Source organism: Lissotriton vulgaris, chromosome 2_1 (genome assembly GCF_964263255.1).
Source record: "Lissotriton vulgaris chromosome 2_1, aLisVul1.2, whole genome shotgun sequence".
Lineage (NCBI taxonomy): Eukaryota > Metazoa > Chordata > Amphibia > Caudata > Salamandridae > Lissotriton > Lissotriton vulgaris.
Genome location: NC_141687.1, coordinates 842,728,963 through 842,743,356, shown reverse-complemented (window position 1 = coordinate 842,743,356; position 14,394 = coordinate 842,728,963). Strand labels below are relative to the sequence as shown.

Genomic DNA, 14,394 nt, shown 5'->3' with positions numbered 1-14,394 from the left:
CCACTCTATTGTTTTTTGTTTCATATTTCTTTATTAGAATTTAAAATACAATTACACAAATATATAAATATAAATGCTGCACAACGTGTTGGACATAAAAGGTTCTACTAATAATATAAGTATTAGATTGCTATTAAAAATAGAGGTTACATAGAGTAAAAGGAAAATAGGAAAATAGAAAAAAGGAAAGGAAAAGAAAAGAAAAGAAAAGAAAAGAAAGGATCAGAAAGAGGATGAGGAGCAAATGACAGAAGAAAGGAATATTGCGTATAGCATATATAGTAACCCACAGCTTTCATAGCTCATATTGAGAGAATAAATTGGATAGAGTGGAATATGAATATGAGGAACAGATTTGGAGATGATCATTAAAGTTGTTGAGTGATTCATGTTTTCCAGACTCCAATGGTCCTGGTAATAGATGTCCTGGTCTCAGCCTAGTCCTCAGTCTCTGAAGAAGTATTTATAAATAAGAAAGGTTATTGTTTCCTTGTCCAGAGTGAGGAACAATGTAAGAAAAGAAACAAGAGGGCAAAAGAGTAAAGGAGGAAGGAAACGGAAAAGAGAAGAAATCGGAAGGGGGTAGAGGGGAGTGGGGAGAAGGGAAAGGCACGTGCGCAATAAGGAGCACGGAAAGAGAACAACGTTCAGGGGTCATGAAGATAAGGAGCCCATATTTGTTGGAACATTTCCTCTTGGTCATGTAATCGATATAATACCTATTCATGGGATGCTGTCTGAATCATTATTACCATCAGGCCTCCTGCGAAGGAGACTAGACGATTGCCATTGTCTTAGAATACAAATCTTGGCTGTAGAGAGCGCAGTGTGAAAAAGGTGTCGCTGTGGTCACGTAATGTCAGGTGAAGTTCCAAGATCATGCAGTAAGATGATGGAATGGGTGAGTGGTAGTCGAAGAGGAATTGTTTCACTCAGGGTGTTCCCTACATAAGCCCAAAAACTTTGTATAGAAGGACAATCGCATATTATATGAGGAAAGTCACAACAAACTCCTGAGCGTCTCCAGTACTTGGAGTGTGATAATAATCCTGCTCGTTGCAATTTCAAATGTGACCAGTACCAATCATGGAAAGTTTTAAAAGGACAGAATTTAAAACGTGCTTCCCTTGTGCCCTTATCTAAGGCTTCGAATTTATCGGGCCAAACATCTTCTTCAATAGTAATGTGTTGGCGCTCCTGCCATTTCTCTCGGAGAGATTTGAGTAGTGGTTGTGAATAAAAGTGAGTAGTCAGTACACCATACAATCCCGATATCACTCCCTTGTGCCGTCCCCAAATAAGGAGATAATCCAGTATCGGAGAAGATTCTAATGTCCAGGGATAAGGGCCAACGCATCGCCTCAAGCAATGCTGTAATTGTAAATGCCATGAGGCCTGATGCAATGGGAGTTCAAATTCTTCACAAAGTAGGTCAAAGGATTTCAACTCTCTGTTTAGAATGACTTGGTCTAATGTTTGAATTCCTCTCGATTTCCAACTGATCCAGTTAAGTGCACGACCCTTAATTATGATGCTCTCATTATTCCAAAGTGGGGCTTTGGAGTGCAAGCAATAAAAGACCCTTAGAAGACAGTGTGCTTGATGCCATGCTTGATATGTAGCTTGCATCACTGGGTGTGGAGGAGAGATTTGTGGGTTATGGGTTCCATATAGGAATTGAAGACCATCAATACGATTAAGTAGTGAATGTCCGGTTGTGACCCATTGCAGAGGATCAGTGTTGCCTGGAAGTAGATAGACTAACTCTGAGAGGTGTAAAGCTAAAGAATAATGTTCCAGAGACGGTAAGCTTAAACCTCTATGGGAACGACAAGTCATTAATTTGGCAGCAGCTGAATGAGTATGCATAGATCCCCAGACAAAAGCTCATATACAGGTGTCCACACTATGGAGTGTAGACAGGGGAGCTACAATCGGAAGCATTTCAAGAACGTAGGTAAAGCGAGGTAACGTTACCATTCTAACAGCTTGAACTCTTCCCCACATGGAAAAACCTAAAGGAGACCATTTGGCAAAATCAGTTTCCATTTGTGCTAGGAGGGGTAATAGATTGCCTGAGACCAGTCCTTCTAAACCTCAAACTTCCTAGGTATTTCAGTTGTGACGCCTGCCAGCAAAAGGGATATGCATCAATTGATGCTTTTGTGGTGCCTGAGGATAGTGGAAGAGCCTCAATTTTGTCCCAGTTTACCTTATAACCGGAAAGGGTAGCAAATCTGTTGATAATCTCCAGCAAGTTTGGTAAAGAATGAGGGAGATCTTTTAAAGTAAGAAGGCTGTTGTCTGAAAATAGGTATATCTTAGATATACCACCTGCTATAGGTATACCCTTTATTTGTAGTGAGTGGCGGATAAGGGAAGCAAGGGTTTCCATCACCAGTAGGGATAGAGGGGGCAGCATTGACGGGTACTCCTTCAGATTGGAAAATGGTCTGAGATAAATCCTCCACAATTCACCTGGGCTATAGGATTATCATATAGCAGGCGGACCTTGGCATTAAACTGATGTCCTAGGCTAAAGCGTTTCATGGTAGTAAAGAGGTAACTCCAATCAATGAGGTCAAACGCCATTTCTGCATCAAAAGAAAGAGCCACCGCATCTTCCGTCATCTCTTTTGTAGTCTATAAAGTTTGGGCTAATGTACGAAGGTGATTCCTAGAGGAACAGCCCGGGACAAAACCAACCTGTGTGTGGTGCAGAAGAGGTGGAATGACTTTGCAAAGTTGTGTTGCCAACATGCTTGCAAAAAGGTTTACATCATTATTGATGAGGAATATGGGCTGTCTGAACAGCCTCATGAAAGGCGGAATGTAGAGTATCAATTGTCTCTTCCCCAGACCATTTATAATATTCCAAAGGGAAACCATCTTCTCCCGGGGATTTGTGGTATGGTCATTTGGCAATGGCCGCAGCAATATATGCAAAAAGGAAGGGGTATCCCCGACTAGAGTTCCTAATTCGGGATAAACACAGTGCTTAGAAAGACAAGATAATTAGGAACTGGGTTAATTAAAGGATAAGACCTGACATGAGACAGCAATAACTATAAGTGAACACCGTGTATGGTACAAAAATATATAAGTTTTATTTTATTAAATTGAAGCGGTTTGTTTATAGTTAAAATACAAAAAAATTTCTGTTGTTTTGGGTTTTTCTGTGTGTATGCCTCCACTATACATGTGATGGTAAATTTACATATGTACAGTAATAAACAATTTTGTTCACGATACAGTTCAATACATTTCAATGACATTCATTATTTAGGAACTGTATGGAAGCTTATTTAGACACACTAATCGTTGTGATTTAAAAACATGGCTAAATGTAACAACTACGCGCGTTTCGGCTGAGGGCCTTCATCAGGAAGCCATGCAAATATCCAAATGAACCTTAGTGGGAATATTGCAGGTTCTCACAGAAACAAAGGTCAGAATAGTCCGGGATGTAAGGCTAACTGCCTGGAAGTACTGTCTTAAATTGCCATATTGGATTTGACAGACTAGTTGTTCGTATAAATGGTCCTTGGAGGAATACGAGGAGTCCTTCGTAGGTGAAATAGCTGATTATCACAGACGTAGTGCTTTCATAGATTAAATAGTATAGGGGGAGCCTGTGGTAGGGGTTCCGCTTGCCTTTCTGAGGTGGGGTTTTCTGATATCTGTGAATCCGGCCAAGGTTGAGAACTGTCAGATTAGTCCTACGTAGATGGAGGAACTGCAAACTACTGTGCGGATGCTGTCATCGAGGGAAATGATGCGGAGGAGAACTGTTAGATTCTGTCCGCTTGCCTTCCAATCCGGGGTGCGTGAATTAAAAACGCATTGGATGTCAACGGAAAATTGAGGAGAATCAAGATAGAAAATTCTTTTGGACCAGTTACAAGGAATGATTGAACAAGTGAAGTGTTTATGGACTAATGAACTAATGGAATGAGTGACAAATTGGTGCTAAGAGGAATGAACTGATATAAGCTCATATTATTTCTTGGTTGTACCTTGCCTTGCAATAACTGTGTTACTGATTACTATTATTATTTAATTGTACTGGTATTAGAGTGCTCGGGAGGAACTGTTTTATGTTACTTCTTCATCATTGAAGCAGCGCACTCCCCTCACCTTACATCGAGGAGAATTGCCCAAAAGAGAAGAGTCCAAAAATACGAGTGCCACTTCGAAATCGTCTGTCTTCGCCTGACCAGGAACACGAAGCAGCAGCAAGGAACACAAAACCGCCTCAGGCGCTCCTGTCACACGATAGCAGCGCACCTCATTCGAAAGCAGTGCAAGCCTAGTCAGCTCTACCTCATTGATGCCCAAGTGTTTCACCTGACTCTAGGGAGCGCACTCTCCTCACCTGATATCGAGGAGAATTGCCTAAAAGAGAAGCACACAAAAAGACGAGTGTCGCCTCATAGTCATCCGTTTTCGCCTGATCAGAAACACAAAGCAGCAGCAAAGAGCACAAAACCCCCCCAGACGCTCCTGTCACACTATAGCAGCATGCAGGGGCGACTCTAGGCGCATGGCGGCCGTGGGCAGGGAGCGTAGGTAGTAGGGGCCCCTGGAAGAGGGGGTCCGGGCGGGGCCCCGAAGAGGGGGGGGTGGGGGGGGTCAGGGTGTTTGGAAGTGGAACAGAGCCTGAGGCCGCCAAATCCCTGCCGGGGGCCGCAACGCAAATATGTACCCATCCTCAGAGGATTATAATATTAAGGATATATATTGGTGTGGCGACCCCTGGGGTTTGGCGGCCCTGTGCAGGTGCACACCTTGCACATGCCTAAGGCCGCCCCTGCAGCATGCCTCGTGCAAAAGCAACGTGAGCCCAGTCAGCTCTGCCACAGTGTTTCGCCTGACTCTAGGCATCCCTCTATTCTTTATGATTGGAGACTATTACACAGTTTTATGGTCACTGTGTCAACATTCCCAGCTACTCAGTCGTCTTTTACCAGGAATAGGCTGTCATCTGTATTCCAGCGAACTCTCAGTCACTGTCCTGGGCTCCCCACAGCGAGGAGCACCGGAATTGTGCAGCCATCTTGCTCCGTGGCCACACCACGTCCCTATCCTCTCTATTGTTGCAGAAAAGACCTTCACCTGAGTCTGTTGGAGGCTCCTGCAGACTGTCCTGGCAAGGATGGGCTTTAGCCCCCGCCTGCAGCAATCGATTAACAGCGGCTATGCCCACCCATCCACTAGAGTCTATGTGAATTGCACACTCTCCCTTCCCTTTAAGATCACCAGAGGCACCAGGTCAAGGCTGTCCCCACTCATGTTCGTGCTATACATGGAGACTCTGGCCTAGCATGTTTGGCAGAGTGGGGAGATGTTGGGCATCACTTTGGATAACGAAATGCACAGGATTGTGCTTTATACCAACCACGTCCTTTTGACCCTATCAGACCCACACTGGTCCCTCCTGGGCATTTTGACCGAGCTGGAGGCATTCAGTAGCATATCTGGAATTAAGATTGATTTGCAAAAGTCTCAGATCCTGAATCTCACAATCTCAGCAGTGGACAAAGCCGCCTTAGAGGTCAACTACCCTCAACTATAGCCTATCAGCTGGATACACTACCTGGGCCATAAGATCTGTTCATCTCTAGAACTAACAGCGGAGCACAAATATATAGACCTTCAGCGCAGAGAGACCTTCACAGATGGTAGATGGGCAGCCTGTCTTGGGTGGGCTGGATTGCAGCCATCAAAATGATCCTCTTCCCTAGGATCCTCTATGTCATGTAGGCCCTTACTCTGCAGCCTCAGCAGTATCTCCTCACGAAATTTCAACAACAGAATGAGGCCTCTGTATGGGGAGGAAGAGGCCGCATATGGCACGGTCTCAAGCGTACCTTTCTATTGTCGGCTGTGGCCTTGGCCTTCCAAATTTAGCTAACTACTATATGGCAGTCCAACTGTGATACACATTGGAATGGAACCGGCCAGCATCAGAGAAGCACTGCTGTATCAAGGACCAGACGGTGGCTGGTATACATATCTGAAAGTCGCCCTGGCTAGCCAAACATCGCCAGCCTTGGGGTGTATTCTCCTCCCTGGTCTCCAGCCCCACATTGCAAGCGTGGGACCGGACAGCTAAATCCAGAGGATGAACTGCCTATCCCTCCCCACTTACCGCCATCATTGGCAACCCAGTACCAGATTTCCTCCCCATGCAAAAGGGTAATGACTTCCTTACCTGGCAAAAAGCCAACTACAAATAGTTCAGGGGCCTCTATCACCACCAGGGCCTCATGGCTTTCAAACAACTCAAACAAAAGTTCCACGTGCCAGAGTTCAAGCTGTGGTGGTACCTGCAAATCTACCACCGTGCCTGAGGAGTGGTCGATATATATTACAGCGTTAGAACCTCAGTGTCCAGTGCAGCAGGAAAGGAAATGATGCTGAAACTCACCAAATACTGGTGCTACGCCCCCATTCATTTAGCCCAGTGACGGACCTTAGCATCAGGCCTGTGCTGGGGTGTGGTGAACCAGGCCCACTGATGCACTTCCAATGGTGATGCCTGAAGCTTAAACGGTACTGGGTGTCAGTGCCACAGGATATCAATGAAATGTTCAATACCGCCCTTCCAATGTTTCCAACCTATATTTTACTCGGCCTCGCCAATAAACTGGTGTATCCCCTAAGGTTGCACAGAGGTCGGGCAATCACACTGGCACGGTGTACAGCCAAATAAATCATAACAGTACAGTAGAGCACATATAAAGTACTACAGCATATGGCTTTGATACACAGGTTGTTAGATTTGGGGCATGTCAACACCAAAGGATGAGAGCCCGCACAATTTAAAGAAACACCTACACAGGAAAATGATCAAAGTCAAAACCATGAAGGTTTATTCAAAATTAGGAATCATTACCGAAAGCAAAAAGATAGTGGGTTGGTCAATTTAGATCAGCATCAATATAATTCATAAAAAGCAAGAGTTTTTAAATTAAGGTCAACCTCTAGAATAAATGAAACGCTTGGATCAAAATTTAATAACAGACTGTCATAAAATCTACCTTCATTAAAGTGAGCAAAAGGTCTTTAAATTCTCTAGGAACAATATCAGCACAAGTCTTACTCTGGATAAGATGCAAAAATCTCTGGCACACATCCCAAAACAAGTACATTTTATAGGTTTTCCGGACTAAGAAATCACTTTCTCAGTATAGTGTGAAATGCCACCATGGGCTGAACTAATAAAGTTACATGACCGACAGAACCCAATCAGAATTTCAGAACTTGTGTTACATAAAGCAGGATCACTCTAGAAACCCACCTAACATTAATAAGCAGGTATTCCCTTTTACCTACATACAAGTGGAAATGACATTTCACTACTAAACAATAAATCATTTTATATGAATAAACAAACAGTTCCATCTGCTAGCAGTAACAGCCTTAATTATTTGCAACATTATGAGAATATGTCAGGCATGGTTTGCTTCGAAGCACAAGATACTTACAGTACATGAATCTTCGCCATAAAACAGATTCCATTTGGACTTTTTTATGAACAGCAAAGCCCTGTAGAGAGAACATGCAGGCAGAAAACTTCCCATTGCTAATTTAAACACAAATGAAATTTAGACTTTTAATTAGTAAATCAGCTCTAACAGTTGCACGAGGAATGGGACCTTACTCAGAAGGGAAGAATGAGGTTATATTTGGTACTCTGTAGGTGCTGAAATCACCTCTAGAAAGAGTCATGTAGATTTTCCCATCTTGCTGCATCGTCATTCTAGATCTATTATAATTTCCCCTCTGCGCATAGAAGTTACAGGATACCATATGCTATTCCTCTGCTTCCTACATCGGCAGGGAGAGCATGCCTTGGCTTCTAGGGCCAAGGTACTGTTGCTTTTCTGCCCCGCCCCCATGATACATCAACAGCCCTTCAAACTGCCCTCCCTGGAGCCCTTGTCATAGTCTATGGTTCCAGGTGTCCCCAGATCTAACCTGGCACCATCTCCTTGAAAGGAGACCTGCTGCGTCTCCAGTAATGCACTCTAGACTGAGAATGCCCAGCCGTTCCTCTGCCAGAGATCCAAACTCCTAGGTTCTTCTAATACGCTATACTCTCCAGGAGAATAGGGGGTGAGAGACAAAGTAAATGATTCGGAGACGACTAGCGCTGCAAAAGTATTTGATCTTACTTGCATCTATTTAAGTCACCCAATTTTCTTGTTCACAATCTAACTTTCATTTTCATTCCAAGGCTTCTGTGGCATTCATTCAAGAGAACTTCAAGAAGCGGGACTGCATCTCCTACACAAAAGACCCCAAGTCAAAGTATGTATTTGCAGCATATCAACCTGCTGTTCTTTGTAAACTTATGTGTGGATGTTGATTCCCCTAGGAGAAGTGACATTTTGAGTCCCTTCTTCGCCATACATTTGCTCTGTGTAGGGTAATATGCAGTCTTTCTTTGTAGGTTCCATAGCCCGCCTCTGAAACTTGTCTTGACCTAGAACCCGCTGTTATTCTTTCTCATTACAAAAGGGTTTAAGTCACAAACGCTTTGCAAATAGCGCTTTATGGCCAGGGATGAAAATAATAGGGTGCTAATTACTAAAGATGTGTTGGGCTCCTCCTAATACATCTCCTCTCCTGTAGATGTGATATCTAGTTCTACGACATATGTTAATCGGATTCTTTTGCCTGAAATTCCTAGTTGTAAAGCAGTGAGCTGTTGGTCCCTTCTTACCTCTAATCTCGATTTGCCTCTTGACCACATTTTTTTCTGAGTACCATGGAACACAATATTCAGGACAAAATATCGAAAATAAAATATCAACAGATGAGTAAGTCTAAATTTTCTGTGCCTAACTATACATTCATGTACCTTGGCGAGTATTATATCTATGCTTCCCTATATGAATTTACCTTTTGATATTTTGTCTCGTGGTATTCCGCCAACGATAGTCTTGTATCATGATAGTAGGGGGGTTGATGTTCAGTAGTAAAACCGGGTATTCGTTATCGACTCCTAAACAAAGGCTTATGGTGCACACAGGATAAGCAGTAAAGCCCAATAGCCGAAGAGAGAGGAAGGGGTGATCAGCAAGTGTTTTCTATGCTTGGAAGTATGGTAGAGGAGCACGAATAGTAGCACACAAGCTGGTGACACTGAGTCAATCCAACTCTCACTCCTTATGAATGTTAGCCCGTCTGAGGTTTAAGAATGTATCTATGTCTCGCCACTAATAAACTCCCCTCTGGAGTTCAGTTAGTGCAAATGCTCAAACAATGGGGTAACAATACTTAAAAGATGAACCTACATGCTTTAACTGTAGTTTGTTGCACGCAGTGTATAGTATTACATTAATTAGAATTGACAGCGTACATTGTGGACCGCGTAACTCATTCACATTCTAAATTCTTTTGTATCAGTTAACCTTAGTAAGTATATTTGGTTCCTGCTGTAAAATGAGCCACACAGTGATGGTTACAAGGTCGTCAAGTAACACAAAAAAAATGTTATTCCAGAATTTGACAAATACCTGTGAACAAGAACAATAAAGGGGCACCTTCTTGTACAGGGAGGCCAAGAACTCATTGAACTGTAGCTGTGCTTAGTTATGTGTTTAAAAGGATGTATGTCGTTACAACGCATGCTTTTTCCACGCATGCCTTTACAACGCAGGTTTTACAACGCTAGTCGTTACAACGACTTGCTTTGGGGGGTGCTGGATAGTGAATAGTTTAATTTACTATTCCAACTCCAGTCCCCGTGGATAGTAGGGAAGGTTTTGGATAGTAAATTAAACTATTCCCTATCCTACAGTGCCCTCCAGCGCAAGTCGTTGTAACGACCTTAGTTGTAAATCCTGCGTTGTAAAGGTACTGCGTGGAAAAAGTTTCGTTGTGAAGGATGTTTCCTGTTTAAAAATGGGTGAGCTACTTGAAGCCTGAAAGCCTCATTGTATCTACCTGCTGTGGCTGTTGACTATGCAAGTTTCATACGTTGTAATTTCACGACAATATTTCCCCACAGAGGTTGTTGCATGAGTGTTTCATGCAGGATGTCACAGGGAAATATACTGGTTGTAGTCTCTTTATAGTGGACCAGGAAGTAAGTCGGAGCGAGTCTGCCTTTGGTCTTCTGCTGTACTGTCAAAGTCCCTCTTACTTGATCTTGTGTCCTTAGTACTTAATGAACAAGTAGCCTTTTGTACCTATGTGGAACAAAAGGGGTTGCAAGCACACTTACGGCAGATACCTTCTCCGCTTCTTCTGTGCTGGAAAAGAGAAGCCTTCTTCGTTCAATCGCTATTCATCATCAATCAGCTACCTCACTCAACAGGACAGCAAAATTCCAAAATAATCAATGAATGAAATCATGCTTACAATGATATGTGTTGACATAGATTAATCTGAAATGCAATGAGTGGAGGCATTGTACCCAAGAATGGTCGTGATGTCATCAAGGGAGGCAGCACTTATGTCTTTAAGACCATCTGACCATACCTCCTTCCATGTTATGAGAATGATGTCCTCTTGCCTTCCTCCTTTACTACTGAGGCGGGGTTGGGATGGGGAGCAAAGACATTTCCAGGTCTAGGCAAGAGTATGCGACTGACTAGTACATCAGCAGGAGGGGGAGTCAGATTGTCCAATCAACAATAAGGTTAACCCTCATGCTGGGATTCAGGGAAAGGGAGTTGGACAATGTCACCTAGGGATATACAAAAATCCGTATTCCTTGATTTGTGATTGTCGAAATGTCCACTTTCTCCCTAGAGTAGGTCCTACGGTACGCAGTAGACACAGCACTAACAAGAATCCTTTTCCTTAAATTACCTCCCTGCTTGCTTCAATGGCAGGTAGCAATGGATGGATCCAAGACAGCATTCAAGGTTAATAAGCCTGTCTCTTTTGCCACTGTTGTTGATACTTTTTCATTCTCTCTCAGTGAGGAAATGTGCAAATGTGGCTATTCACGTGGCCTGCATGTGGAAGGCACACAGAACAATGAGAAACATCTGTGGAACTACAAGAAGCACACACAGGAAAAGCCCACCGATGCCTTTGGAGAGATCCAGTTTGAGGGGATCAGAAAACGGAGAAAAGTAAGATTCAGGCTACATCACAAATATGAAAGCTAAGTGCCATGAGTGGACGTGCGCTTGTTATGGTGACTAATAACTCAACCCTTATCTCTGGCTGATACTTTTTTGTGGGTGCTCCAAAGGAGGCAAGAAAAGATGTATTTCATGGAGTGGGTCAATACAAGTAGCACAATATCTGGTCCAGTGATAGGAAGTTATCATAGGAGATACAATCTAGTTATAGGACACGGGCCTAGAGATAGATTGGGTAGTCTAGTGACTGTGTCCTAACTTATGTCAGGAGGTGTGATTTATTAACATTAGGTAAAATTCTGGGGCCACCTGGACTTTGGCACACTTTTTTTGTCGGCATCCCTGCACATTAACACCAGTTGAGCAATGGTGTTCCCTTGGTACTACATGATTTGGATGCAGCAGGAAGTTATGGCATGTCTCACATTACCTGTCGCTCCAAAAATTGTGCTTTCTTTGCTCAGCACGTAGTACATATTTGCATAAGTGTGCCGCATAGAATGTGTTTTATCCTTGTCACCACTTAAGAAATGAAAAGAATTGCTCAAACATTTTCGTAGTATCGTCTAAAACATTACAGCTGCATGTCTATCGATTTAGCAAAAGCAGAAAAGGGTACAAGGGAACCTCCTTTGCAAATGTAAGGCTAGAAATAACACAAAAATAACACTATTAATGAGGTTGTTGAAATATTACAGTTCTCTAAGGACTGACACTGAACAAGACATTGGCAAATATGGAATGTAATTTGGGGACTGGTCTTGCTGAAGTCAAGTAGATTGAGGTGTAGACATGAAAGTGAGTATCAAAGTGGACTCTGAGTTTTTTGCAATGGAACTGGTGAGAATTTCTCAGGAGAAAAATATATCTAAGAAACAATTTACAAGCTATAGATGATGTCATAAAAAGTCATAATTTACTTGGTATTCCATGAAATTGTCAATTTATTTTCTCTTTCTTAAGTCGGAAGCTACAAATACCTTATTTTGATTCTTTTTATACCAATTTTTCTCTTACCGTTTATGTTATCTCCTTTTCCTCTACACTTGCCCCCTAGCTCTTTGGTGCTGCTTGTTTGCTCCCTACACTTTCCTTTTAAGTCTCTTTAATTCATATTTGCCTTTCACCAGCCCGTCTATATGTCCCATCCCCAGATGCCCCCTCCACACTCATCCCTCAGTGTCTACTGTCAGCAGCCTATGCCACACCTGTGTGTCTTACATAGCAGCATTATCCTTCTCCCCATAGGAGATGCCATTCTTTAAAGGTTTTGCGTGAAGGATCCCTATGATGTTAGGTTGAATTTGTTTGAAAGGACAGGCCATATAAAGACCTGCTAAAAAGCCTCACAAATGTAAAGCCCCTTCCAAGATCTTCCAAAACGATTGAAGACAGATTAGAGCCTGTAGATTCATTCCATAATCAAACATGAACTATTTTTTTCAATTCAGAAAATATTCAAAGAAAATAAATAAATCATAGGCAACAAGCTAACAAGACAAAATGTTTCACGGCATATAAGGAATTCTGTATGACTACTACTGTTCCCATGTACTTGGCATGCTTTAGGAAATTTGCTAACATGATCTTTACCGCCATCAGGCAGCGAAGGGATTGAATATGTTGGTTACTGACACTGTCGCAAAATCTGTGTTTAAAATAATATTTATATACTTTTCTAATGGAGTAGTATTTTATAGTCTTGTTCTAAATTTGAACTCGTGTTCATATGCTCTTTACTGAATTTATTTTCATGTTTTAGTGATTTATTGCGATTTATTGTATCAATTTAATTAATTGACACACATCAATGTATTCATTCATTCATTAATAGCTGAACCACTAGGGCGTGCTTCTAACAATCTGGAACTGTAGTTGAGGAGATGAATTTACTAAACAGCACTTTTAGCATTGGGTTAACTACCTGCAACTCTATAGTCAGCACCTGAGGGGGACAGAGGTCAGTCAGAGAGCCGGACCTGAATTTAAATAAAGCTTGTGCAGAATCACCATATTTACCTGTGAAAAGCTCAATTCAATAGGAGGAGTACCTGGTGGCTAGGGGGTCAGTGAAATCTTGATATATTTTTTCAATTTGTTCTTGTAAAAAAGATCATAGAGACTTTCTTACACTTCCAAGGAAAGGATTGTACACTTAAAAAGTCAAAAAAGTTTTAACTGTTTTGTAAACGTCTCTCATGTCATTAGAGGCTTTACTGACTGAGCAACAAAGTCCGCCTGAACCCCTCTTAGTGATTTAAGATCGTTTTTAATGGCAGCTTCATAGATTACTTTGATCGAAGGGAAGTATTTTTTTTCAAAGTCCTTTCTAGCATTTCACATCTGTGTCTTTCATCAATACGATTTGAAGTAAACAACTGAGCTGATGGTGCCTGATGGAGGGATGATTTTGACTTTATTTGAGACAATATTATTAATGGCCACGATAAGCCAATCATAAGCCAGTGGTTGACTCTGTTGACATTATCAACCAACGAGTCCTGAATAAAAGGCAATAGGATGTTGAGGCCTGAATAAAATATGATCATTTATCCTACTCCACGGTTGAGAAGGTTTGAATTGAATCCGATGAGAAGGAGGATCATAAACACTTGAAAATAGAAAAGGGATAAGGAAATGATCAGAGCATGTGAATGGGAGAGGAATCCTTACCATTACTGATGACCAGTTGGAGAAAATAAGATCTGTCACGTGCCCCGTCGCATGTGCAGGAGAAGGGACTAGTTAAATGAGATTTAGTGCAGAGAGAGCATTGCTCAGGTCATGAGCAGGCAGATAAATACTGTTTGGATAGGTGAAGCAAATTACAAAGTAGCAGGGCAAACAGCAATACAGCACACCCAAAACTGTTCCCAAATGTATATAGGTGCACCCTCGAACAGTATCTGCCGCTAGCGATAGTACTACCATGGCAAAAAAAAAATATCTGAAAACCAAATCATGGAGCACTCTATTAAAGAAATATTATTAAAGTAATTGAAGATGGAACGCCTCAAAGTTGTAGAAACTTTATCTTTATATCCATTCCAAAAGTTCAAATGTGAGCTTAAACAACCGATGCATTTCGGTCAAACAAACTTTTTTAGGCCAATGTTATGTGGCAAGAGTCACTGCCTAATAACTCTGGCTCATTCTAATTATTAACACAGTTTACGTCATAGTTCCTCCACATCTATAGTTAAGTGAGCGGATATTGATCTCTGAGTCAGCATGCCATAGTTCCATCATGAACATGCAGTATTGATATTGAGTTGGGTATCAATTA

At 42.1% G+C, this 14,394-nt stretch overlaps 1 protein-coding gene across 1 annotated transcript in view; it reads left to right on the top strand.

The window, feature by feature from the left end:
- Positions 1 to 14,394, top strand: part of LOC147731271 (transient receptor potential cation channel subfamily M member 8-like) — a 416,422-nt gene that overhangs the window by 149,013 nt on the left and 253,015 nt on the right. The window contains exons 4-5 of the mRNA XM_086954174.1: positions 8,243 to 8,316; positions 10,940 to 11,096. Coding sequence (XP_086810300.1) covers positions 8,243 to 8,316; positions 10,940 to 11,096 — 231 coding nt within the window. The remainder of the gene's footprint in view (positions 1 to 8,242; positions 8,317 to 10,939; positions 11,097 to 14,394) is intronic.